The 26,688-nt window shown below is 37.9% G+C and overlaps 1 protein-coding gene across 2 annotated transcripts in view; it reads right to left on the bottom strand.

The window, feature by feature from the left end:
• Nucleotides 1–26,688, bottom strand: part of TMEM57 (transmembrane protein 57) — a 102,570-nt gene that overhangs the window by 42,564 nt on the left and 33,318 nt on the right. The window contains exons 4-6 of one of the 2 annotated variants that reach the window (XM_006883505.1): nucleotides 22,468–22,591; nucleotides 20,697–20,875; nucleotides 19,004–19,505 (exon numbers count right to left, since the gene is read on the bottom strand). In XM_006883505.1, the coding sequence (XP_006883567.1) occupies nucleotides 19,004–19,505; nucleotides 20,697–20,875; nucleotides 22,468–22,591 (805 nt within the window). The remainder of the gene's footprint in view (nucleotides 1–19,003; nucleotides 19,506–20,696; nucleotides 20,876–22,467; nucleotides 22,592–26,688) is intronic. The other variant, XM_006883506.1, reaches the window with a different exon arrangement.

The raw sequence follows: 26,688 nt of genomic DNA on the forward strand, positions 1-26,688 counted from the left end.
CATGGACTGCTAAGAAAACAAACAGATTCATCCTGGAGAGGGTTAAACCAGCCTACTCCTTGGAGGCAAGGATTCTGGGGCTTCATCTGACATACTTTCGACATGTTGTAAGGAGGGACAGGTCCTTGGAGAGGGAAATCATGCTTGGGAGGGACAGTGCAGGAGGGGAAGGCCTTCTATGAGGTGGACTGATTCAGTGACTGGGGTAATCGGGATGGGTGTGTCAGAGGCAGTGCGAGTGGCACAGGTTAGAGCAGGATTTAGGGCTGTTGTACATAGGGTCGCTATGAGTCGCAAGCAACTCAATGGCATATAACAACAACAACAACATACAAAATGTGATCATTCTATTTCTGGCCTCATTTCTATTAAGTCCCTACTTTCAGACTATCATTCCTACTTCACTGTTTTCAACTTTTGCATTCCAATCACAAATTATCATTAACACATTTTCATTGCATGTTTTGTTAATTTCAGAGTGCAAAATTTAGTAAAAATCTTCAACTTCCTTCTCTTTGGCTTTAGCTGTCGGTGCATATATGTGGATACGAGTAGTATTAACAAATCTTTGTATTCAGGATAGAACTTGAAACTGTCTTTTTAACTATGAATGCAACACCATTCTTCTGTTTTTCATTCCAGGTATAGAATATTATGTGAATGTCTCATTCAAACTTGCTATTGCCAGTTCATCTCATCCCAATAATGCCTAGAATGCTAATGTTTTTATTTCAATGTTCATGTCTCATGCCAAATGTTTCATTCTTTACAACTTCTAGTTTTCCTACACTCATACTTCATACATTCCTGTTTCAATTATTCAAAGATGTTTACAGATGTTTGTCTTCATTTTAGCAGACTTCTAATCTGGGCTCTAAGTCTATTTTATTTTGTACATTCAATGATATGGAAATTATAATTATCCATATTCCTCTATTGTTCATAGAGTTTTGAGAGATCTACTATTTCAGAAATAGACAGCCAATCCTAATGGACCGCCTAATCTGATTAAATCTGGAAGCTCTGCTGAAACCAATCCACCATGGATGATCCTTCTGGCATTTAACACATTGGTAGCATAGCTTCCAGTATCACAGCAACCCACAAATTACCCAAGTACAGCAAACTGACAGGCAAATGCTGTCCCAATAAAAGCAAATGATATACTAGCAAGCATATACACACCTAAGATATAAAGTAATTAGCAATATGACAATTATTTCCCCAATATGAAAAACTGACATATTACACAGGAGGATGTACTTAGCACTCAGCAAAAAGTTATTATGGATCTCTAAATAATATGCATTAATCCATAATTTATTGTATCTGTACAACATGGATAATCATCATCTTGTGTAACCACTCAAATATGGAAACATTAGGTAAATTGTATCTTTAAATTTGTATGTCTGTCTTTTATCATTGAACAGGAATTTAAAAAACCGAATTGTTTAAGTATAAAATCATTAAGCATTTATTTCAGTATTGCTATTCCCGAATATTGTAGTTCTAAATTCCTGCAAGGAATAAATCACTCAAACTATGTTATAAATTAGCACAAACTGAGTTGACTAAGTAAAATTTCATGCTGCTGCTGTTGTTTGCTGCCTTCAAGTAAGCTCCAGCTCAGCGACCCTACACCAACAGAATAAACTCTAACTCATTGCTGACAAGCTGGGAAAGACTCATAGATGATCCCCCACTAGGTTTTCAGAGGCTATAAACACTGCAGAAGTCATTTTTCTCACTTCTCCCAGAGAACAGCCAGCGGATTAGAACTATTCTACCTTAAGGATGGCAGCACAACTCTCCACCCCCTGGACCCCGGAGCTCCCTTATAGCATGGAGAAAAAAATTCAAGTCTTTAGTGACTAACAACATTCATCTGCTCAGAGAAACAAAAGTCAGTACATTTCCAGTGATTCAGAAACCACATACATGAAATTACACCTATAAAGACCTATATCTCTACTACTAGTTTTTGTTTTCTCTGCACATTCAAGTGTATATATTTCAGCCAATCTGACCTGTAACTGTCAAATTTTCATGAGACTTCATGCTAACTCATATCATACACTTTTACAAGTTTACTCATATCATTCTTTTTTACAAGTTTACTTCAGCTACAAAAGCTATTGTTACAAATGGTTCTGTGCCCTGCATTAGAAGCCGAGAAAGCCCTGGCTTGGCTGCCCTGGGGCAGTCAGCAGGTTATTTGTTAGTGCCCCCATACGTAGGCTGGACATGGAGGAAAGCTGCCACAGCTGAGCTTCCAACACCCAAATCACCCCCTGTCAAGGTCAGTGTTTCTTCTGCAAACTATTTATGACACACAAGCAAAGTGCATTCAAATACAAGTGGTAAACAAATGAACCATTCTCACTGTAGTACCAGAGATGATACACAAGCAGGCTAGCATATTTTCTAACTTGGGAATTTCCTAGAATGTGGCATCTAAATTCTCTCTACAGCTACCAAAGTGACAATTAATGATCTGGGCTACAAGTAAGGGGACAAGACCCCTCTGTTCCTGGCTTAGAGGTGCCTTGGGCAGGACTCTCTGGCCTAAAGCACAACCAATCCACTGTGATCTTTTTTAACAGTAGCCCCTCGAAGAATCTTTCCTCTTTGTCTCTAGTAATTAACAAAAGTGCCTGAACTGCCTGTACAGCCTTAAAAGAAGTACTCACAGATTAATTTAAAAACTTGTAGAAAATAACAAGAAAAGGTGTCTCGGAGTAAAAAATTTTTCTTCAGAAATAAAATTAGTAACAACTTAGCAAAAATAGCAAATATTAAAGAAATGTGAAGGATCCATTATGAAAAACAATGTATACAAACTTTGTAAGTAATTCACTATAAAATAATTTTATTTCAAAACATGAAAAAAGGCGGCAGATATTTGACACTGGACATCTCTGCCCATGTTAACGCAGTGTTTAGTTTCCCTAATTTCAAAGGTCTTGAGTTGCATTATGACAAACTTAGTAGGTCCAGAGCTTTTTGTCCCACCAGCAATTTTCACTCTTTTTCTCCCTCCTCAATTTCAGCAGGGTAGTTCACACCACCTATCTTTATGTTAGTAGTTGACTGCTTTGACCACCAAGCTATATGGGGGCTCCATAGAGGTTACCCAAGAATAATTTTTTTAAATGCCACGTGTATCTGGAAGGCAAAATTCAACTCAGAAATATGAAAAGCTGGGTCATCAAACCATCAGACCAACATGTCTAAGGAATATGTGCCACCAACCAAGTCTGGTCAAGGAGAAAGCTTGTTGTTTTCAGCTTCTGTTAGTTTCAGAGAAATCTAAAATCATAAAATGTAAACACAAAGTTGAAAAAAACAGAATATATAAGGATATTTTGATCATCCACTAGTTTAAATTGTTGTTGTTATATGCCGTCGAGTCATATGCGACTCCTAGTGACCCTATGTACAATAGCCCTAAACCCTGCTCTGTCATGTGCCAATCTTACTGTCTCTAATACACTTACCCCTATTACCCCAGTCACTGAATCAATCCATCTCATCAAGGGTCTTCCTCTCTTGTGCCAAATTAAAAACTAGTTTATAGTTTAAATTGTTGTTGTTATGTGCCATCAGTCGTTTGCAACTCATAGCGACCCTATGTACAAGAGCCCTAAACACTGTTCTATCCTGTGCCAACCTTGCCGTCTCAAGCACATTCATTCCCACACTCCACTCACAGAATCAATCATCTCATCGAGGGTCTTCCTCTCCTGTGCTGTCCCTCCACTCTCCCAAACATGATGTCCCTCTCCAAGGACCAGCCCCCTCCTTGCAACATGTCCAAACTATGTCAGACAAAGCTTCAGAATCCTTGCCTCTAAGGAGCAGCCTGGTTTCACCCTCTCCAGAACAAACCTGTTTCTTCTCTTACCTACTCTTCTCCAGCACCACAGCTCAAAGGCATCAATTCTCTTTCTATCATCCCTAGTCACTGCCCACCTCTCCAATGCATAGCACGTAACTGTGAAGACTATAGCCTGGATCAGGAGCACCTTAGTCTCCAGCCTGACGTCGTTGCTCTTCAGTAGTCTTGAGAGGTCCCTCACAGCTGACTTTCCCAATGCAATTCGTCTCTTTATTTCCTGGTTGCTGTTACCAAGAGTAGTTTAAATTAGTGATGAATAAAAAATATAAACTAAATGTATATTAAAATGAAATTAATAAAAATTATAAATATAAATGAAATTAAAATACAAAATTAAAACAAATTTATAGTATAAAATAGTGATGAATCAAAAATATTAATATCACAGACAACTGAAACTAGTATGAATATATATTTATTTTCTGATGTTGTTGTTTGTTAAGTGATGTTGGGTTGTAGAAGACTCCTAGAGACCCTTTGAACGAAAGACCTGAACACCTGTATAACTGTCATCATTTCTCCAAGTTCATAGAGCTTCTGGAGGCAAGCTATTTCAGAAGTGGATGCCACTCCTGCTTCCAAGCTGTTTTAATCTGAGAGCTCCACCAAACTCTGTCCACCGTGAGTAACCATTATCACATTTGACACAACAGTGTGTTGAGCATCACAGCAATTAGTTACTTCTGTACAACAAATTAGACTAGAATACTATACAGATTTTATAAACTACATTATTATCAGTTCAGCCTTCCTCTCACCCTTCACTGCCCTTGAGTTGTAACTGACTCACAACAGACTCTCCAATGGTTTCCTCCAAGGCAAACTGCATGAGAGGAGATTTGTCCATTCTCCCTTAGGGTGACTAGTGAGCCTGAACTGCAGTAGCGCAACTCCCTACAAAATATACTCTCAGCTTCCTTATCAATCTGTAAGCGTCAAAAAGATTGTTCTAAGAATCAGATACAGTCAGTTACTTGCTGTGTCTAAGTTAAACACATCTCAGCATAAGGGAAGAAGTTTAAATACCTGAAAGTGCTTCTCTTATTTCTCTCTCCCTTCACATTTGAGGCAGAGCCACCACTTATTAAAAATTCCTAGAAAAGAATCTCCATTTCCCACTAGGCTCTCCAGTCCAAAGAAGCAGAACTGTATGAGCAAGCCAAGTTTCAAGTAATAACATTTTGGTGTATGTAAACTAACCAACCATTACTCATCTATCATTTTGTCCAATGGGGTGGCTTGCATGTGTTGTGATACTGAAAATCACGCCAGTATTTCAAACAACAGACAGAACATCCATGATGGATAGGTTTTAGTGAAGCTTGCAGACTAAGACAGACTAGGAAGAAGGATCTGGAGTTCTACTTTTAAAAAAAATCTCATCAATGAAAACCTTACGGATTGCAGCAGAACTATGGCTAATATAATGAATGTCACCAGATGAGGCATGTAGGTTAAAAGTAAGATGACATTGTTGACTGTTGACAATTTCAATCATTTCTCCATCCGTCATGATGTGGCCTATCAGTCCAGTGGTGAACATTTTTGTTTTCTTGATGTTGAGGTGTAATACACATTGAAAGCTTTAGTCTTTGTTCTTTAACAGCAAGCACTTCAAGCACTCCTTATTTTCAGCAATAGCCTTCAATAATGGACTTGCTACTCTATACAAAGCAAACAAAATTCCTCAAAACTAGACCAATAAGCAATATCAAAATAAAAAAGACTGAACAAGTCAAGGATTTCATTATGCTTTTATCAACACACACAGATAGAGCAATAAAGAGATCAAATAATACACTGCATTGAGCCAATCTGCTGAAAAGATCTCTTTAACGTGTTAAAGAGCAAAGATGTCATTTTGAGAACTGTTTCTGAACCAAGCCATGCCATTTTCAATTGCTTCATATGTTTGAGAAAATTGAACAATGAATTAGAAAAATTGAAGAAAAATTATTCCAGTGAATGATGATATTGACCAAGAATACTTTATATACACATGAACTGCTCGAAGAATATACAAATCTGTTGTGGAGGCAGTACAGCCAAAATGCTCCTGAGAAGCTATGATGGAGAGAAATATCCCAGACATGTTATTAGGAAGGGCCAGTCCCAGGAGAAGAACATCACACTTAGCTGAAGGTCAGTGAAAAGGAGGAAGATCAACATAAGAAAAACAATCCGTGTAATTCATCACATTAACAAAGAACAAAACCCAAATGATCCTATCAGTAGATGCAGAAAAAGCCTCTGACAAAATTCAATACCCTTTCCTGATTAAAACACTCAACAAAATAGAATTAGACGGAATTTCTTCAACATAGTAAAATTGTATTCATGTAAACCCCAGAGCCAAAATTGAGAGGTTAAAGGCCTTCCCTTTAAGAAGAACTAGACAAGGATGCCCATTATCACCTCTCCTATTCAACACTGTATTGGAAGTCTTAGCAATAGCAATAAGAAAAAAGAAGGAAATAAGAGGTATCCAAATTGGCAAAGAGAATACTAAAGACTCAGCAAGCAAGCTACTGGACATAGTCGACCAATTCAGCAAAGTAGCAAGATACAAGATCACCATACAAAAATCAACCTGATTTCTCTACAGTGACAAAGAGAATACAGAGTAAGAACTAAGAAAAACAATATACTGTTCACAATAGCTAATTATAAAATTAAATACTTGGGAGTAAATCTAATCAGAAGCACAAAAGATCTATTCAAAGAAAATTACAAAACATTACTACAAGAAACAAAAAGAGACCTGGAAGAAAATACCTTGCTCATGGATAGGAAGACTCAATATTGTGAAAATGACAATCCTATCACAGTGGTTTACACGTTCAAAGCAATCCTAATACAAATACCAACTCCATTCTTCAACAAGATGGAAAAGGCAATCTCCAATTTCATTTGGAATGGAAAGAGGCCCCAAATAAGCAAAGTACTCCTTAAAAAGAGAAACAAGGTAGGAAGCATCTCACTCCTGATTTCAAGTCCTACTACACGGCTGTTGGTGGTCAAGACAGTGTGGTACTAGTACAACAGACACATAGATCAACAGAATATAACAGAACTGACAACCCATAAATTAGTCCATCTACCCATGGTCAACTGATTTTATATAAAGAGATGAAATCAGTTAAGTGGGGAAACAATAGCCTTTTTTAAAAAATGGTGTTGGCAAAATTGGACAACTATCTGCAGAAAATTCAAGCAAGATCCATACCTCACTCCATACACAAAAAACCAACTCAAAGTGGATCAAGGACCCAGGACAAAACCAATCCACAGCATTAACAGTATTCTAAGCATCCTAAAAAACCTACAAGCAGAAGAAGATAAAATAGATGAATGGGACCTTCTAAGAAAAATCCCTATGCACATTCAAAACCTTCTCCAACAGGGTAAAAAGGGAAGCTAAAGATTGGGAAAAAATATTTGGTAATGACCTGTCTGATAAGGACTTCTATCGACAATTTCTAGAATACTCGAACACCACTACAAGATAAAGGTAAACAACCCAACTGAAAAATGGGCACAGAATATGAACCTCACCAAAGAAGATATTCAGATGGCGAACAAACACATGAAGAAATATTCAAAATCCCTAGCTCTGAGAGAGATGCAAATCAAAACAACCATGAGATACCATCTCATCCCAGTAAGATTAGCAAAATTTGACAGAACAGAAAACATAAAAAAAAAGAAATTGGAACCCTTATTCACTGTTGGTGGGAGTGTAAAATGGTGCAACCTCTTTGGAAGTCTGTATGGCGCTTTCTCAAAAAGTTTCAACTAGAAATACCATTTGACCTAGCAATTCCACTACTGGGAATTTACCCTAAAGAAACGATAACCTACACCACCCAAGCAGATATTTGCACACCTATGTTTGTCGTGGCTTTGTTCACAATAGCAAAGAGCTGAAAGCAATCCAAGTGCCTATCAACAAACAATAGATAGAGAAGATCTGGTATATTCACACAATGGAATAGTATGCAGCATTGAAAAACAAGGAACTCATGCATTATTATTCAAAATGGGTGACCCTGGAGAACATTATGCTGAGAGAAATATCTCAGTCACACAAGGCCAAATATTGCATAGGGTCACTGTTATAAAACGGAACTGACACAGGGGTTGAGGGAAGACTGAGAAAGATGGGATAAATAATGTATACTGCATCAAAACAGATGACGGACAGAACTGTTTAGAAGGGATACAAGATTAGGTATTATTGTCATGGCAGGAGTCCAGAACAAAGGCTACTTACTGGAGTGGACCTGGGGAGAGGCACTGTATAACAATGAAAAGAATTTTACTTTTCAAAGAGAAGATCGAACTGGGGGGAGGGGTGGGCAGGGAGAAAAATGCAACAATGAATGAATGGAAACCCTAAGTCTCTGTAAACTTACATTAAAATTAATTAAAAAACAAACAAACAAAAAATAAAGAGAGCACATTTAGATTAGACTAGCAAATATGGCACCTGTGGCAACAGTCTTCTTTTATTGAGAAATGAGGAGGCAAAGGAGAAGGTAGTGACTGGAACGTGGAATGTAAGAAGTATGAATCCAGGAAAATTAGACATTGTTTAGGAAGAAATGGAATGCAAAAATATTGACATATTGGACACAAGCAAACTGAGATGGACTGGCTGGGGACATTTTGAATCAGATAATCATATGATCTACTACTAAGCTGAAAATGAAAACAAAAAGATAAGGAAAAATGGGGTCACATTCATAGTCAAAAAGACCATTTCCAGATCTTTCCTGCAGGATAATAACCATATACCTACAAGAAAGATTTGTTAATACCACTATCATTCTATCATTCATATATATGCACAGAGCCAAACAGAACAACCAGAGCCAAAGAGAGGGAAATAAAAGATTTCTTCAACTTTTGCAGTCAGAAATTGATTGAACACAATACCAAAATGCATTAATAATAAAGAGTGACTGGAAAAAAAATAATAAAGAGTGACTGGAATGAAACCATTAGGAATAGGGAGAAAGGATCAGTAGTTGGAAAACACAGACTTGGTGACGGAACTGTGGTTGGAGATGGAATGACAGAATTTTGTACCATTACTAATTTATTATAAAATACCTTTTATAAGAAACACAAATGATGACTATACATTTGAACTTCACTTGATGGGTTTAGATAGGAATCAGACTGATTATATCTGTGGAAAGAATTGTTGGAGAAGCTCAGAATCAGCTGTGAAGACTAGGCCAGATGCTAACTGTGAAATAAACTATCATCTCAAACGCAAGTTCAAACTGAAGATAAGGAAAATTAAATCCACAAGAACCAAAATTTGACTTTGAGTCTATCCCATCTGAATTTAAAAACATCTCAAAAACTGGTTTGAGGCCTTGGACCCTAATGAATGAAGACCTAAAAAGTCATTACAAAGACAACGGAGGAAGAAAAGACTGAGATGGATGTCAGAAGATACTCTGAATATTGCACTAAAGTGTTGAGAACCCAAAGCAAAGGGAAAAAATCAGGAAGTTAAACAGCTGAACTGAAGATTTCAAAGGGCAGCTTGAGAAGACAAAGCAAAGTATTATAAAGAAATGTGCCAAAAGCTGGAGTCAGAGAATCAAAAAGGATGAACTTGGCCTTTCTTAAGCTGAAGGAACCAAAGAACAAATTCAAACCTTGAGTTGCAATACTTAGAGATGCTATGGGCAGAATGCTGAATGGTCCAGGATACATCAAAAGAAGATGGAAGGAGTACAAAGGGTCAATGTGCCAAAAATAATTGGATGACACAGAAGAACTGCATGAAACAATGTATGACCAAGAGGCAATGGTAATGAAGGAGGAAGTTGAAGCTGCTCTGAAGGAACTGGTAAAAATCAAGGCCTAGGTATTCACTGAATATCAACTGACATACTTCAGCAAACAGATGCTTTCCTGGATGTGTTCACCAGGTTGTGCCAAAAATCCTACAGGACCACTACCTGGCGAACTAACTGACTCGAATAGATCCGTATTTATTCTTATTCTGATAAAAAGATGACCTAACAGAGTGAGGAAATTATCAAACAGTATCACTAATATCACATTCAACATCTTGCTGAAGATTTTCCAAAAGCAACTGAAACAGTACATCAACAGAGGACTACCAGAAATATGAGTTGGGTTTAGAAGAGACCATGGCACCAGGGACATCACTGCCAATGTTATATGTATCCTGGCTGAAAGCAGAGTCCCAGAGGAATGTCTACCTGTGTTTCATTGACTATACAAACCACCACCACCCCCAAAAAAAACCAACCCCACCAATTGTGGCTAACTTTGAGAAGAATGGGAATCCTAGTACACTTGATTGTGCTCACGTGAAACTATACTTGGATCAGAAAGCAGTCATCAGAATAGAGCAAGGAAACACTGTGACCTGTCTTTATACCTTTTCAACCAGTATGTAAAACATATTATTCGGGAGGCTGGTCTTAATGAGGAGGAATGTGGCATCAGAATCGGAGGACTTCCATCTTCTTTTGATGCATCCTGGATCTTTCTATCTTCTGCTCATGGCATCATCAACTTAAATTATGCAGATAACACAACCTTGATAGCAGAAACAGAAGAACCTGAAGCCTCTGCTGTAGAAGGTCAATGACTACAGTCTTCAATATGGATTGAAGCTAAACATCAAGACAACAAAGATTTTCACCACTGGGCCAATTGGCAGCACCATGATAGTTGAAGAAGAGACTGAGATTGTAAAAAATTGCAGCTTGCTCAGGTCCATGCTCAACACTCTTGGCACCAGCAGCAAGCAAATCAAAAGATGAATTGCATTAGAGAAGTGTGCTGTCAGAGACCTCTCCAGAGTGCTGAAGAGCAGAGATGTCAGTCTAGAGACTACGATGTGCTTGATCCAGGCTATGGTCTTCATAATTACTTGCTATACACCAGAGAGCCAGACAACGAACAAGGATGAGAGAAGAAGAATTAGGCCCTTGAGTTGCAGTACTGGAGAAGAGTACTGAATGTATTATGGACTATGCCAAGAGAACAAACAAGTCTATCCTAGAGAAGGTGAAACCAAGTTGTTTTCCAGAAACTAGGATTTTGAAGCTCTGTCTCACACACTTAAGGCATGTTGTCAGGAGAAACTTGTTCTTGAGAAGGACCTCATGCTTGGAAGGGTAGAGAGACAACACAATAGAGGAAGACCCTGGATGAGAGAGACTGACACAGTGGGGTAATGGGAGCAGCTTTGTCAAGAAAACAGTGAGATTGGCTTAGGATAACACAAGTTTAGAGCTATTGTGCACAGGGTCACTAAGAGTCACAGGTGACTTGATCAACAGCACATAACAAGAAACAGCAAGCATTTCTTCAATAATTTTCAGCCAGGAGAACCTAAAGTCATTGTGTCAATCCTACAGCAAATCCTCCCTGTACTGGCATTAAAAACAAACACAAATTATAAAGCAAAGAGAAATAAAGTAAGTTATACATTGACTCTTTATGAGCTCGAATTAACTTAAAAGAAACTAACAAACTTTCTTAGGGAGCTCTGGTAGCCTAATGGCAAGAAGCTGCAATGCAATCCCAAAAACACTTAGAATCTACCAGTTGCTTCGAGGGAGAAGGATGCACAGTCTCTTCCTATGGGATTCACTGTCTAAAAATCCGCTGGAGGGTCAGCTATGGGTCGGTTCCTACTCAACACTGCAATGAAAGTAGCATGGTATAACAATCAGTAGAAATTTAGAAACTTCACTTCTAGTCTTTGCAATGCCAATAGTTCACCTGGGCCAGTCAATTATTCATCTACCCACCAAAAGTCACTGTCATCAAGTCAATTCCAACAGACAAAACCCCCACCATGTTTCTCAGGCTGTAAATCTTTAGGGGAGGAGGCTGTCCATCTTTCTCTTGTGGACCAGCTGGGAGATTTGAACTGTTGGTCTTTCAGTTAGCAGCACAGGATGTAATATGATGCCACTTAATTATCCAGAGGCCCTCTGATTCACAGGTAAAATGATGGGGCAGGAAAGGCTGGTTTAGATGTTTTCAAGATATCTTTTAGTGCCCCATAAAACAACAATCATTCTAAATTCTACTCTGTCAAATGCTGCTTAATAGGTAAACTGTGGCAGACTGTTTTATGACACTTTGCCCCAGACACTCTTCAACTATTTTAAAGAGTTAATATTGTAGCAAGTGTACGCATTTAAAAATGAAGAAAAAAAAAAAAAGAGGAATCTTCAGTCTTGGGTAAAAGGAACAGAGGAACAAAAATAAACCCAGAAGATACTCTTTTGCTTCAAAGTTTCTACACAATAAGGGTCACTTTACATTTTGTTAACTCAAAGTTTTAAATTCCCTCCCTAAATCAGGAAACTGAAACAATTAACAATCACCAACAAGAAACTTTACAAATGTGGACAGTATCTGAGAGGCAGCTATGTGCCAAATGCAAATCAAACTGCTGACTTCTCTGCCTGTCCTGCAGGACCTGAAACCTCAGGAAAGCTGCTCCGGTGTTGCATCCAGAACTGCCTGATCTCAGAGGGCAACTCCTGAATGAGCACAGAGTCTGCCATGGAATATTCCACACAACTGAAAAGGTGGGTTATAGCCTTGATAAAATTATTTTTATATAATTAAAGTGAAAAAGGATAAAAAAAAACCCTCAAACACTACAGTCACAACTATATAAAATTAAAGGAAATGAAAACACATTTTAACAGCAATTTGTATCAAAGTGATAGGAATAGTGACGACTTTGCCCTGCCTAAATTTGCTATAAAGTTTTTACAATTCAAATTATTTTCAAAATAACCATGGGGGGGGATGTAAACAGAAGGCTAATTTATAGAATTCCTTTTAATCTAGCACCAAAATAAAAGCTTATTTTCTCAATGTGTGTTGCGTTTTTGTCAAGAATTTTCTTTTGTCAGAATGAAAGATATTTTTGGCTACCAACATAAATCTATTTTTAAATAAGTTGGGTAAAGAGTTCAGAAGTCAGGCTGGATTGGGCTTTGGCAAACTCCCATATTTTTCCTGGGAGAGTCTTTACAGGCAATACTCCCCAAATTTCCCACGTTTCCTCTTATTCCTTTCACCTTCATCATCTATCCAGCACTTCCTGCCTGAATTCTCTTAGCAGTCAAGCGTCTGCTCCTGTTCCATTCACTCAGCTCACTGTTACAGTGTCATTCATTTATTTAACAGATACTCATAAACACTGTACTTTCATACTGAGGTATAAAAATAAAAAGGTCTAGCTTCTGTCCTTTGCAAGTCATAGCCTAGTGAAAGGAAAAACAATTTTCAGAACAATTATGACTTCTGTAAAGGTCAGATAGTAAATATTTTCAGCTTTAAGAGCTGTATCTCTGTTGCAATATCTCAACCTTTCCCCTGCAGTAAAGCAAGCCACAGACATTACAGAATGAATGAGAGTAACTATACTCCAATAAAAGTTTATTTTACAAAGCAGGCAATAGACCAGATTTATCAAAGGCCACTGTGCACAACATACTTGGAAGTATCCCATGGAACTTGGAGAACTTTAGAAAAGGCCTGAAGGACTGTTTCTTCCTTCACAGACATATTGATCTGTAAGATTCTCCTTCAAAGTGGCAAATTATGAATTTGTACCCCCAAAAGTCATTGAACTAGTTCCTCTAAAATGTTGGGTTTTTTACTTTCTAGCTAACCCTCTGGCAGGTTTTAGGGAGGCTATAAATCACACGCTAGGGAATTATCCAACTTTCTCCCATGGAGCCACAGGTAGATTTGAACCACCAAAGAGAGGCACTGCCTCTGGGTTACAGATGGCCTCTACAACTGTGTTTATCTTAACACTAAAGGAGCTCTGGTATCCTAGTGAAGAGGGTTGTCACTAATTTGTAATTAGTAATTCATACTAACTAGTGATTGTAATTTGCTACTCATCAGCTGCTAACTGCAAAGTTGGTAGTTTGCCACGCACTGGTTCTCTGGGAGAAAGATCTTATAATTTGCTTTTGTAAATATTACAATGTAGGGAACACTATGGAGTTCTACTGTCACATGGGGTTGCTATGAGTAAAAACTCAACTCCTCAGCACCTAACAATAATATAGGTGTTGCTGTTAGGTGCTGTTGAAATGCCTGCGACTCACAGCAACCCTATGTACAACAGCACTGAAGCCTGCCATGTCCTGAGCCAGTCTAACACTGACACACCTACCACCACTGCCAGAGTTACTGGATCAATCCATTTCATCTGGGGTCTTCCTCTCCCACGCTGTCCCTCAACCCTTCCAAGCACGATATCCTTCTCCAAGGACCAGTCCCTTCTGGCCATATGCCCAAAGTATGTAAAACAGATTTTCAAAATCCTAGTCTCCAAGGAGAAACTCGGTTTCACCCCCTCCAGGACAGACTTATTTGTTTTCTTGGCAGTCCTTGGTATGTTCAAGACTCTTCTCTAGTACCACAACTCAACGGCATCAATTCTTCTGTCATCCTTAGTCAACTGTGCAGCTCTCTGATGCATAGCAAGTAATTGTGAAGACGATGGCCTTGGTCAGGCACACCTTTGTCTCTAGACTGACACTGTTACTTCTGAGTACTCTGGAGAGGTCCCTGACAGCAGATTTTCCTAATGCAATTCATCTTCTAATTTCCTGACTGCTGGTTCTAAGAGTGTGAAGCTGTGCAAACTGAAATTGTTAACAACCTCAATATAGTTCTCTAATCTTTTCTATCACTACATAAAAATGATGGGTCAATTTTAACCTAAAAACATCCCCATGGGAATTATACAGCCAGCCTGTAACTATGTAAAACCCTGACTGTGCCTGCAAAAGCAAAGGGTGCATGTATATACTAGCAACCCGTGTACATTTGCATGCAAAGGTGTCTTAGAGACCCCTAGGTCCAGACCTCTCCCTCTGAAGACAGCAAACCCTGTTTCTAACTCATGATTCAAAGATGTTCCGTTTGGATTAGTCTTAATAACATTCATCAAAACTTATATGATGCCAAGCAAGAGGAAACAGATGCGATAGCCAAGAAGGGCAAGAGGAAGTGAGATAAGGCCTCCTAAACCAAGCTGGACATGCACTCAGATAGATACCTTCATTTAAAATTGTTCCATTGTTGTTCATCAGAGAAACATTTAAATATGTATGAAAGCACAAAAAAAGGATAAAATGCCACACTTTGGTATGTTTTCCTGCAAATTCTTTTTCAGTGTATAATAGAAGAAAAAAATATTTTAATTACTTTCTGCCTTCTTCATGAAACATATCATGAAGACTTTCCAGTTCTGTTTAATAAGGCTGTGCAATATCTTTGTAATGAAAATGTAACATTTTAGTGTGACTTTGTAATGTCTGTACATATTAGGAGTTCATCAAGTGAGTGAAGATAAAAGAAATGTTTATATTATTCCCTCCAACACTGGATTGTACACAGGGTTTTTGAAGGCCTGCTATTTCAGAAGTGGATGACCATTACTACTTTTTAGTCTGTCTTAATTTGAATACTAAGATTTAGAACATTATCTGACAGACAAGTATTTTACAGAAAAGAGCAGGTGAGAAGTTATTTCCCAAATGTAGCAATAACCAACAGATTCAGTGTTGTCCCTGCCCCTGACATGTGTCTTGACCCACCCCTTTCCCTGCTTCACCAGCATTCCCTTCCTACTCTACCTATCTCCCCCATCCAGCCGTTGATGTGATGGCTTATTATCTCAACCTGCCTGGGCTTCTGTGATTCCAAACACCTGCCTGCATTATGCAGATGACACAACCCTGCTTTCTGAAACTGAGGAGGACCTGGAGTGCTTGCTAATAAGGTCAAGGACTGCAGCCTTCAATACGAAGCTCAACAACAAGAAAACAAAGATTCTCACCACTGGGCCAATTGGCAGCACTATGACAGATAGTGAAAAGAGAGATTGTTAACAGCTTTAGTTTGCTTGGCTCCACAATCAACACTCTTAGTACCAGCAGCCAGGAAATTAAAAGATGAATTGCATTTAAAGTCTGCGGTCAAAGATCTCTCCAAAGTACTGAAGAGCAATGATGTCAGTCTGGAGACTAAGGTGCACCTGATCTAGGCCCTAGTCTTTGCAATTAACTTGCTATGCACCACAAAACCGGACAATGACTAGAGATGATAGAGAATTGATGCTTTTGAGCTGTGGTGCTGGAAAAGAGAACTGCTAGGAGAATAAACATGTTTTTACTAGACAGAGCGAGACCAGGCTGCTCCTTGGAGGCAAGGATTCTGAAGCTTCATCTGACATACCCTGGACATGCTGCAAGGTAGGACCAGTCTTTGGAGAGAGACGTCATGCTTGGGAGGGTGGAGGGACAGCGCAAGAGAGAAAGAGCCTAGATGAGATTGATTGATGACTGGGGTAATGAGGATAGGTGTGTCTGAGACATTAAAATTGGCACAGGATAGAACAGGCTTTAGGGCTGTTACACAGGGTCTCTATGGGTTGCAGGTAATCTGATGGCACATAATCACAACAACAACGATGGATATTTTGTTCATTTTATTTTTTTAAATAGTTATCACTTTGGTGGTGGTGTAAGGTACTCTCAAGTTCCTATCAATAGCAATCTTACAGATGAAAAAAAATGCCTAGTCTTGCACATCCTTACATCACTGCTATATTCAAGGCCAATATTACATTAAAAGTTTAAAATAATCAGATGAGAAACACCCTTGGCAACCACAAGTCAGGAAATCAAAAGACAATTACATTATGAAAATCTGTCAGGGCCCTTCCAGAGTGTTATAGAGCAACAATGTCAGTCTAAAGACTAAGGTGCACCTCATCCAGGCCATGATTTTCGCAATTATTTTCTATGCATCAGACAGCTGGACAATGAATAAGGATGATGAATGAAGAATTGATGCCTTTGAGTTGTGGTGGTGGAGAAGTTCTGAACATACATATTATGGACTGCCAAAAGAACAAACAGATTTGTCCCAGAGAGAGTGAAGCCAAGTTGCTCCTTGGAGGCTAGGATTTAGAGGCTCTTTTTCACATACTTTTGGCATGAAGCCAGAAGGGACCAGTCCTTGGTGAAGGACATCATTCTTGGAAGGGTAGAGGGACCACGTAAGAGAGGAAGATCCAGGAGGAAATGGATTGAATGCTGAGTGTGTTGGAGACAGTGAGACTGGCTCAGGACAGGGCAAGGTTCAGCACTAACGTACACAGGGTCACTGTGAGTCACAGTCTACTTTATGGCATCTAACAACAACATGTAAGCTTATAAGATGATTTAAAAATATTGTGTGTTTATTTAGTTGTCAGCAAGTAGTTCCTAACATAGACAACACAGACTAATATCCTGGACTCTCTAACCTAAAGTCAATATAGAGTACATATTAGTAACAGCAGGAAAAGGGAGATCTCCCTGGAGCAGGCACAGGGATGCTACCTGTGTAATCACTCCCAGTTTACTGGACAACAGGCAATCAGGGTCTCTGAACTTCTCTACTACAGACTGAACTGGTTGGAGGGTCAATCTTCTACTAATCAGAACAAATGGGGCCCAAGACTGACTTTACACTGCTCTCTCTGAAACAATCCATAAAGAACATAGCTTTGGCTTCAATGTAATTAAAACTATGTAAGAGAAAGAATTTAAGAAGCACATGGAAGCTATGTTTTCATTTATACCAGGTCTTAGTAGATTTCTAGGATATTCCCTTTGAAACAGAAGGTCAGCTCAGTTGGTCTTTTTCCCATGGGCATCTGGAAGGGAGCCGTCTGCTGAGTGTTTTCTCTGCAGGGCGTGATAGGCAGAACGCCATAACAAACAGCCGTGAATGCCAGGCTAGCCTCAGCAACACCATGTTATGCTTCCAAAAATGACCTGGGGGCTAGGAAGACCTGTGGAGTCGTTGGCGGTAGAACACAAATATATTTCCCTTAATCTAGATGCCAATCAAGAAACTGAACAAACTAATAATAGAGTCCTAGTTCTTGCCATTTAGAGCATTGTAAACCCTCCCTCCCAGAATAAACTGTCTTTAAACAAGGACAGAAGTTACCATGTAACTTACTAGAGCAAGTGAATTTTAACTACCCTTCAGAGTTATACATATAAAGAAAAGTTCTATCTGAGACTACAGCTTCCAGGTAGAAATATCTGAGGTAAAAGGAACGTATTTGTGTTCATCTAATATACATCATATAAATCACATTCTGAGCCAGGCAAAGTAATACAATAATATTATTCCAAGTAAAGATGAGAAAAAGAACATTTTTTTACTAGTTTTATAATGACAGGACACTGTATTTGTCTATGGAATTTTAGAAAAAAAAATTTTCAAAATCAACCTGCACAGCATTATCTACAGATAATTCACACTCTACAAAAAATAAAATACAATCATAAGGTGTTAAAAACTTTGAATCTGACTGACAAATAGGAGGGGTTTGCATGAAAAGGTCATAAACCTTTCTTTTTGTGCCAGTGCCAAAAGAACTTTGGATATGCAAACAGAAAGACAGGACTAAAGTAACCCTCAGTACCAGTAGGGGAACAGGCAGGGCTTAGGTCCAATTCAAAACAGGTCATGGTCCATGGAAAGAAGGGTACTGTCCAGATTTTGACTGAGCAGTGGTTAAAGGGCTCAGCTACTCACGGAAAAGTTGGTGGCTTGAACCCACCATTCAGAGCAATGCATTTGGCTGCCATCTTTGAATGGAATACCAATGCCATTTCCTACTCAGGCCAAAATCCAAAGCACAAGTTAAGCAATGCTGACACTGTATCTTGTGTCCATTCACCCCAACTGGACTGCTGCAAACCTGCTTCGGGGCCCTGGAATCAAGTCAATGTGCTAAGTAATCACTGTTATCTCTTATTTGCAACACTAGAAAAGCTGGGAGGAAATGTGCTGGAGTCTACACTGCAGGGCAACCAACTCCAGAGGCAGTCAGCAAACACCAGGGTGTAAGACACTGCAGGGTGAAGAGGCACATTAACCGATCACAAACAATACCTACTGGCCCCTACAGAGTGTTTTCTTTTCAAGACTTATGTCAAGTTTATTGGAAAATCTTAGTAAGAACACAGTGCATACACTTACCTTACCAGTGCATCCGGTTTGCTCAGCTGGTTATTAGGAATACAGTTTTCCATTAAGTCCTTGTGTGTACTTGGGCTCTTGCTAGTGCATTTCTGCTTCTTCTCATTTTTACTAGATGAGGAAGGAATGCTCCCATTTGTGGCGCTATGACTTCGAGGTGAGGAGTTCACAACTCCACTGGCATTTTTGTAATTTTTTGAGGAAGCAGTGCATGAGTCCTCTTTCAAGAGATTTTCTGTACTTCCCACAAGATCATTATTTAATCTTTTACTATTGATATGGTTCTCCATATACTCAATTTCTTGTATTTTAGAGTCTACTGGTTGTAAAATATTGTTGTTATTTATGCCAAGGTTGTGTCTTTTGGCGTCCTTGTCCTTTTCTTTCCCTTTTTCTCTGTATTCTATCTCTGGCAATGTTGTAGAGAGTTTTTTGTTGGCTGGGATACCACCATTGTGGTGTATAAGGATCGAGGAATCCATATCAGGTAATCCTTTGGCTGCTACAACACCAAAAACAAACCAAGAAACAGACAAAAAAAAAAAACAAAAAAAAACCAACCCATACCAAAATTATTTAGGTTTTAAAAATATAAACAAACTACAGTTGTTTATGCTTAGAAACTCACTATAATTTGCAAACTCATTAGAAGCAATAACCACAGCACAGTACACTAACATCAAAAAGCAAATTCAAATACATTTGAGAAGCTCTGTATTTGGAAAACTGCCACCATCTAAAAACACCAACCACTAAGTCTGGCCTTCAAAAATGAGATCAGAATGGTTTTAATTAAGCTGTACTTTACCTATCAATCAAATCAAACCTGTCTACCTCTAGGGGGAAGGGGCACAAACATTGTTCAAAGAGGCCATACTTTCAAAGGGCCAAAATTAAACAAACTGCTAGTAACAAGTTCACTGAAAAGAAAAAGGTTACATGATATAAAATAAGAAGTGGGATGTTTATCCCTCTTGACCTGTGTGCTGAAGTAGTAAAGCCTGTATCATTTACCCAGGCCACTTGTAAAGAATTTTCTGTATCAGGTCTACACTTCTCTACCTGTAAAAGTTTACTTGTATTTTTCACGATATCAGAGAATACCATTTTGGATCATTTTAAAACATGATCCCAAACTTCCAACAACCGAACCAAAGAAAACTGCTTTCTTTTTAACTGGTTTGAAGCCATCTATTTCTATTCATTAAATGCCAATAAATGAGGCTCCCTCAGATATGGTTCACTTTAAAATCTGTTTCATTATATGAACCATTTAGCATAGGAGAGAGCTCCATCTTTGCTCTATTCAGAAAAATTGCAACTCTTGAATCTCAATTTTACATGTCCATATGTCCACTATGCTTATATTTTGTTTTTTGGCTTGCTTCAACTACATAATCATATACTTCTATGTTATCTTGCTGCTGATATGTCTTTTTAACTATCCATTACAAACAGAACACTAAAAATTAACATATTTTAAAAGCACGTGATCTTTAGACAGTAAATAGAAAATATCACCTATTCTACATGAAATGTGACCAAATAAAGCAATGGCTCTAAGAAGGAACTCCACAGAACAGGAAAATCCTTATTAATCTTCCAAAGTCACAGGAACTTTCCAAAAAAGAAAAGTCTACAGACAAAAATAAGAGGAGCCTACAGAGCCAGCAGTTTTAGAGTAAAGACTTACCTTCTTCAGCCTCTTTCTCTTGCTTCTGTAGCATCTGCTGTTCTGGAGGGAGGGCTTGCTGAAGAAGCTGCATGTAAAATTCATTCTCTTTCTGAACTTCCTTTTGTTTCCTTAGCCTCATTTTGTAGCTTACATAACTTTTGAAGCCAAAGCCCAATGTCACCACTGGGTACCCGATACTTGGAAAAAACAAAAGAAAAAAAAGGGGGCTAGTAATTTAAGCTAAAAACGAACCACCCACGTGTCAAGCACATAAGGATGCTTACCATTACAAATGAAAATTAAACCCACTTGATGATGGCAGCTGAAGATAACATTTAATTAACACATAAATAAAGACAATATCCACTAAGAAATGAGAGGCAACTGGCATATAGAAAAAAAATCTCCAGGAATGATGAGACTGCTAGGACCACAAGAAAGAACAAACTTCCATTCAGACTGCGGTGCACTTCAAACTAACTCAAAGGGTCACAACAGTGACTCAGAAAGAGATTTTGCCTTAAAATACAGAACTGCCTTGTGTGTTAAAACTTGGGCATCTTTATACTTCTAAAAACTAACAGGGCAGAGATTTCACACACAGTGCCACCAAGGCTCCTACAAATAAACTTAAGTTTTTAAAAAATCAAAAGGACATAATTTAGTTTTAATACTAGAAGGCAGGGTCACATTTAAGTGACTGTATTAATTTAGTCTTCTTGCTGCCTAAGGGGTGCTGTCACCAGCTATTCTTGGGAAATTAGTTCATAACACTGTCATGCATGAATTCAGGAATCATTTAAATAAGGATCTAATAATTGTCACTGCCAACATTTGGTCTGTACCACAAAATTAAACTAGTGATACTTAGAATTCTAATGTCTGGAATAATTTTTATTCAATTTATCAGCCTATCTAATCTTTTCAAAGCCTCTACAGACACTGTCAAAACCCATCTTAAGCTTCATTAACATTAAAATATACCAATTATAATTAGCCTAAATGTACTCGCTCTACAAATTTAATATGACAAGTTTTACTGACCAGGTTTATGCAATTTACTTATTTGTAAAAAGAGTTTTAAAATATTAGAAATAGTCTAATTCTAGTTGAATCTTTTCTGTTTTGGTTTCTGCCAAAAATATTAGTAAAAAGTACTGTGTTTAAAAACAACAAAACATTCATTAGGTGTTGATTTCCACAATCAATATAAACAAGAATCAAAGTATTTTTATAAAATGTTTTGTGGTTAAAGTTAAATGAGTATTCATTTAATATTAATTTCTATTTCACAAAGTAAAACAATAGCCTTTAAAAAATTATTTACAACACCCTCATATTTTTTTAAATAGCTAAGAAAATTCTTGGTTCATTTATACTTTATGAAACAGCTATTATATTTCATCAAGACATTTTGGAATCAGTATTGCACTATAATAAAAAAAGCTAACATTTATCAAGGACCATTATGTGCCTGCCAGTAAGTTAAATACTTTACACATATTATCTTGTATATCATCTATGGCTACATATATCATCTTTTTCTATGGCCAATATAAACAAGCCCTCAATAACACAAAACTGAGGCTTTAAGAAGGTGGCATGGCAAAGGCAAGGAGTCAGAGTTGGGACTCATCTGCTTAAATAGAGGACTGATGCTTTTTACCTCCATGCTATGCTGCTTTCTGGGCTCATGTAAAATCTTGGAGAAAAAAAAAATTGTTGAATTTAGCATTTTCTATTTAAACACTGAAATTCATTACAGATCAAGATTACAAATAAAACTCACCAGTGAGCAGCAAATGGACGACAAAGGTCTACATGAAAATTTTTGAGGTCTTTAAATCTAATTGCTGCTTCAATATAAACAAAGAGTATCCACAAGGACACTGTAGGCAAACATACTCCTCTTTCTGTGGGAAAGTGGCAGAGAGACAAGCACCAATGATAAATTAATGAAATGAATGAAGTGTTTCAAGATTGATTCAACTACAGTAACTTGCATCAAGACTTTCAACTAAACAAGTTAATAATAACAAGTAGTTTGACCCACACTAAAGTTTTGATATGACAAATGATCTCAAGACGCTGCAGAATCACAAAGTTATAAAGCAAACACTCTGACAGAAAATATTTATAAAATCTATAAACAAAAAAGGATCCACAGCCCTAACATGCAAAGAATAGCAACAAAGCAATAAAAAGGCTACCAAAAAGAAAAATCTATACTTTGTCAGTGGAGAAATGTAAATGGCTAATAATAAAATATTCTACTTTTACTCTTCATCTGGAAATACAAACTGAAACAGTAAAATTTTATCTTTTAATTTATCAAATGGACAAAAATTTTAATGATGGGTAATACTCTTTTCACATGTAGCAATAATATATATAGAACAAGCTGGGAAGTATAATTAAATTTAAAATACTTGTACCTTTGACCCAAAAATTCTACTTCTAGTACCCTAACATATAGGAATACAAGAGCTCTGGGATAAATGTCTAACAATATTCATAGTAGAATTATATACTGCAGTAAATATTAAAAATTAGCTTAAATGTCCAGCAAGAGTGAGCTGTTTATAATACATCTATATAATGAAATACAGTATGCTGTTGTTGGGTGTCATCAAGCCGATTATGACTCACTGCAACAATAGAGCTGAACCCTGCCCTATCCTGCATCTCTGTCATGCTCAAGCTCACTGTTCTAGTGACTGTATCAATGCATTCAGTGAGGGTCTTTGTCTCTTTTGATGACTCTCTAACTTTCCCAGCAAGTCTTTAAGAATTGGTTCCTCCTGAAAACATGCCTGAAGTAAGCAATGTGAAGTTTCACTCTCTTGCTCTAAGATGACACCTTGCTGCACTTCGTTCAAGGCAGATCTGTTTGTTCCTTTCAGAAGTCCATGGTTTATTCAATACTCTTCTCCAATACAATTCAAATGCATCAATTCTTCTTTAATCTTCCTTATTCATTATTCAACTTTTAGATGCATAGGAAGCAATTGAAAATGTCATGGCTTGGATCAGCTGGCCTTCAGTTTTTAAATGGATATCCCTACTTTTTTTTTTAAATATCCCTGCTCTTTTAACCCTTTGAAAAAGTCCTTGACAACAGATTTACCGAAAGTAATATGTCTTTTGATTTCTTGATTTTTGCTATGGTGGGTGTTGACTGTGGATCCAAGTTAAAGGAAATCATTGACTACTTCAATTTTTTCTCCATTTATCACGATGTTGACTCTTGGTCCAGTGGTGAGAATTTTTGTTTTCTTGCTATTGCTATTGAGATACCATCCATAATGAAGTCTTTGATCTTCTGCAGTGAGGGCTTCAAATCTTCTTTAAAAAGAATGAGAAACATATGTACTGACACAGAAGGTTATTAAATTAATAAACCTTTTTCTGACATTCAAGTATTGCTCAATTTTTTTCTTTACCACAAATTTGTATTCCTTTTATAACTTAAAGCAACTTTCAAAGGAGGAAAAAGTAACCTGCAACAAAATAAACAGGATAGAAAGAATGAGATAATTTTCATTGGCCTTTCAGAATCAGTATCTTTAGGATACAAATAATACACCTGGTATCATTAAATTGTTAATCTGAAAAATGCAGAATTTGCAAATATATTTTTACCACAACAGAAAAATCTACAAGATAGGTCTATCTGTCAAAACAAATCTAGCAATTGAATACTATATGACTGCAGACTATATGACTATACACAAGCATGAAGTCCAGTATTTACAAGAGAGATGAGGTGGGGGTGGGGGGAAATCAGTGAACTGGAGAACTGACTTTCTGTGACAGAAGTTTGGGCTAAAACTACAGAAAGATCGTACAATAATAGAACCAGAAAGATCACTTGGTAGGATAAAAGTGAGAAAGGCCCAGAGTTTTAAGCAAATCATGTCCAAGTTCATAGAGATTGTTCTGAAATTGTTTTGACTTAGAGCTAAATTCCCCTTAGACCTAGTCTGTGAGTTAAGACAACAACTAATGGCATTCATCATCCTTACAGACTTAACGTTGGAGAAAAAAAAACCCACAAGAACAACAAAAAAAACCCCACCAAAATCAAAATCAAACCCTGGTGTTTTCTCCCAAAGTAGAGAAAGAAAGCCAATAATTTGCAAAATAATTCCTCTTCAAAATACATTTTCAAAAATTTACATTTCCTATCCTTGTCTGTGTGGGATGTTTGGTTGTTTTTTCTCTTTAAGCCTCTTATTTGGTTAGAGTCAACATGACCTGAGAAGGGCCTCTGTATTTAAGTCAGCTGGGTCCCTGAGCCACAGGCCCTTGAGCCTGGTGTTATTATATCCTGGAGGAACATTCTTCTAAGTAGTACAACACTGGTCTGTCAATTTGCTATACTGAGGTAACCTGCAGTTGCTGTGATGCTGAATCCAATGCCACTGGTCTTGTCAAATGCCATAAGGTTTACCCATGGTGGACAATGTTTGGTGGAGTCCCCAGAATAAGACAGGTGTGGAAGCAGGAGTGACATCCACTTCCTAAACAACATACCTCTGGAAACTCTATGTAGAGAAACGGGTCGCTATGAGTCATGCTTGACTCAACAGTAATCAACAATAACAACACCCTTGTCATGATGGATGGAGAGGAGACTGAAACTGTCAACAGCTTCATCTTGCTTGGATTCATAATTAAAACCTTTAGGACCAGCAGTCAGAAAATAAAGAGACGCATTGCACTGGGAAAATCTTCAGTTAGGGACCTTTCCAAATTACAGAGGAATGATGTCAGTTTGAGGACTAAGGTGCATAGTCTTTCCCATTACTAGTTATGTATCTGAAAGCTGGAAAATGAATAAAGATTACAGAAAAATAATTGACACCTTTTGAGCTGTGGTGCTGGAGAAGAGCACTGAACATTTCATGGATGGCCAAGAGAACGAACAGGTATGTCTTGGAGAGGGTGCAGCCGGAGTGCTCTTTGGACAGGTTGCTAGGAAGTGCTATTCCTTGGGAAAGGACATGATGCTGGGAAGAGTAGAGGGTCAGCGAAGGAGAAGAAGACCCTCAACCAGGTGGACTGACACAATGACTGTTGCCATGGGCTCTTATGCTCAGGAAGTGAGAATGGCGCAGAATAGCAGGGTTTGGATCTTTGTTCAGAGGGTTGCTATGAGAAGTGTTCCGCTCAACAGCCCCTAACAACAATCCCTGGTGTAGTCTGTAGCAAACTGCACAGCTAACCTGGAGGCCACATCTCTGCAGTGTGAATCCACCAGCCACTCTAAAGAGGAAAGATGAGTAATCTCCCGTGTCATTTACAGGCTTTGAGGATCAGCTATAAATTGGTACCAACTTGATGGCAATGAGTTATCTCTATATTAGTCAGTTATTAAAAATATATTAATCACATTACAAGAACAAATTAGGAAAAATATCTGCATTCCCCAACCACAAGAGATAAAGTACAAACACATTAAAAGCATTTCTGAGTAAGTGTAGAAATAACATTGCACACAAAACCTTATATACTAATTATGTCCTCTCAGTAAGAACAAGAGAAAAAAAATACAATAATTTTATCATACTTTTGAAGATATATAAAACGTCCTCAACCTTCCATATATTCTCAAGTAAGGATTTTAAGATTTAACAACTGAAAGAAAAATTATCCTCAAGTTATATTAACTGCACTCCTATTTGTCTGGCTCAATAAGAACACAATGTTGTGTTGTTTGTTTGATTTATAAAGCACCAGTCATCCCAAATTAAAATGCATTTCACAACTGAATTATTGTACCTCACATTTCTGAACCTAGAGCTAAAGGAAGGTCAGTGTAATTTATGACATGAGAATTGCTGCAACCATTGATGGGTCACTCACTGAACTAGTTTGTCAGTTGTTGTTGTTGTTGTTGTTGTTGTTATGTGCCGTCGAGTCGTTTTCGCCTCATAGCGACCCTATGCACAACAGCCCTAAACCCTGCTCTATCCTGCGCCAACCGCACTGCCTCTGACACACCCAT

This window comes from Elephantulus edwardii, unplaced genomic scaffold (genome assembly GCF_000299155.1).
Source record: "Elephantulus edwardii isolate Elephantulus edwardi_28Jun2011 unplaced genomic scaffold, EleEdw1.0 scaffold00028, whole genome shotgun sequence".
In the NCBI taxonomy this organism is placed as follows: domain Eukaryota; kingdom Metazoa; phylum Chordata; class Mammalia; order Macroscelidea; family Macroscelididae; genus Elephantulus; species Elephantulus edwardii.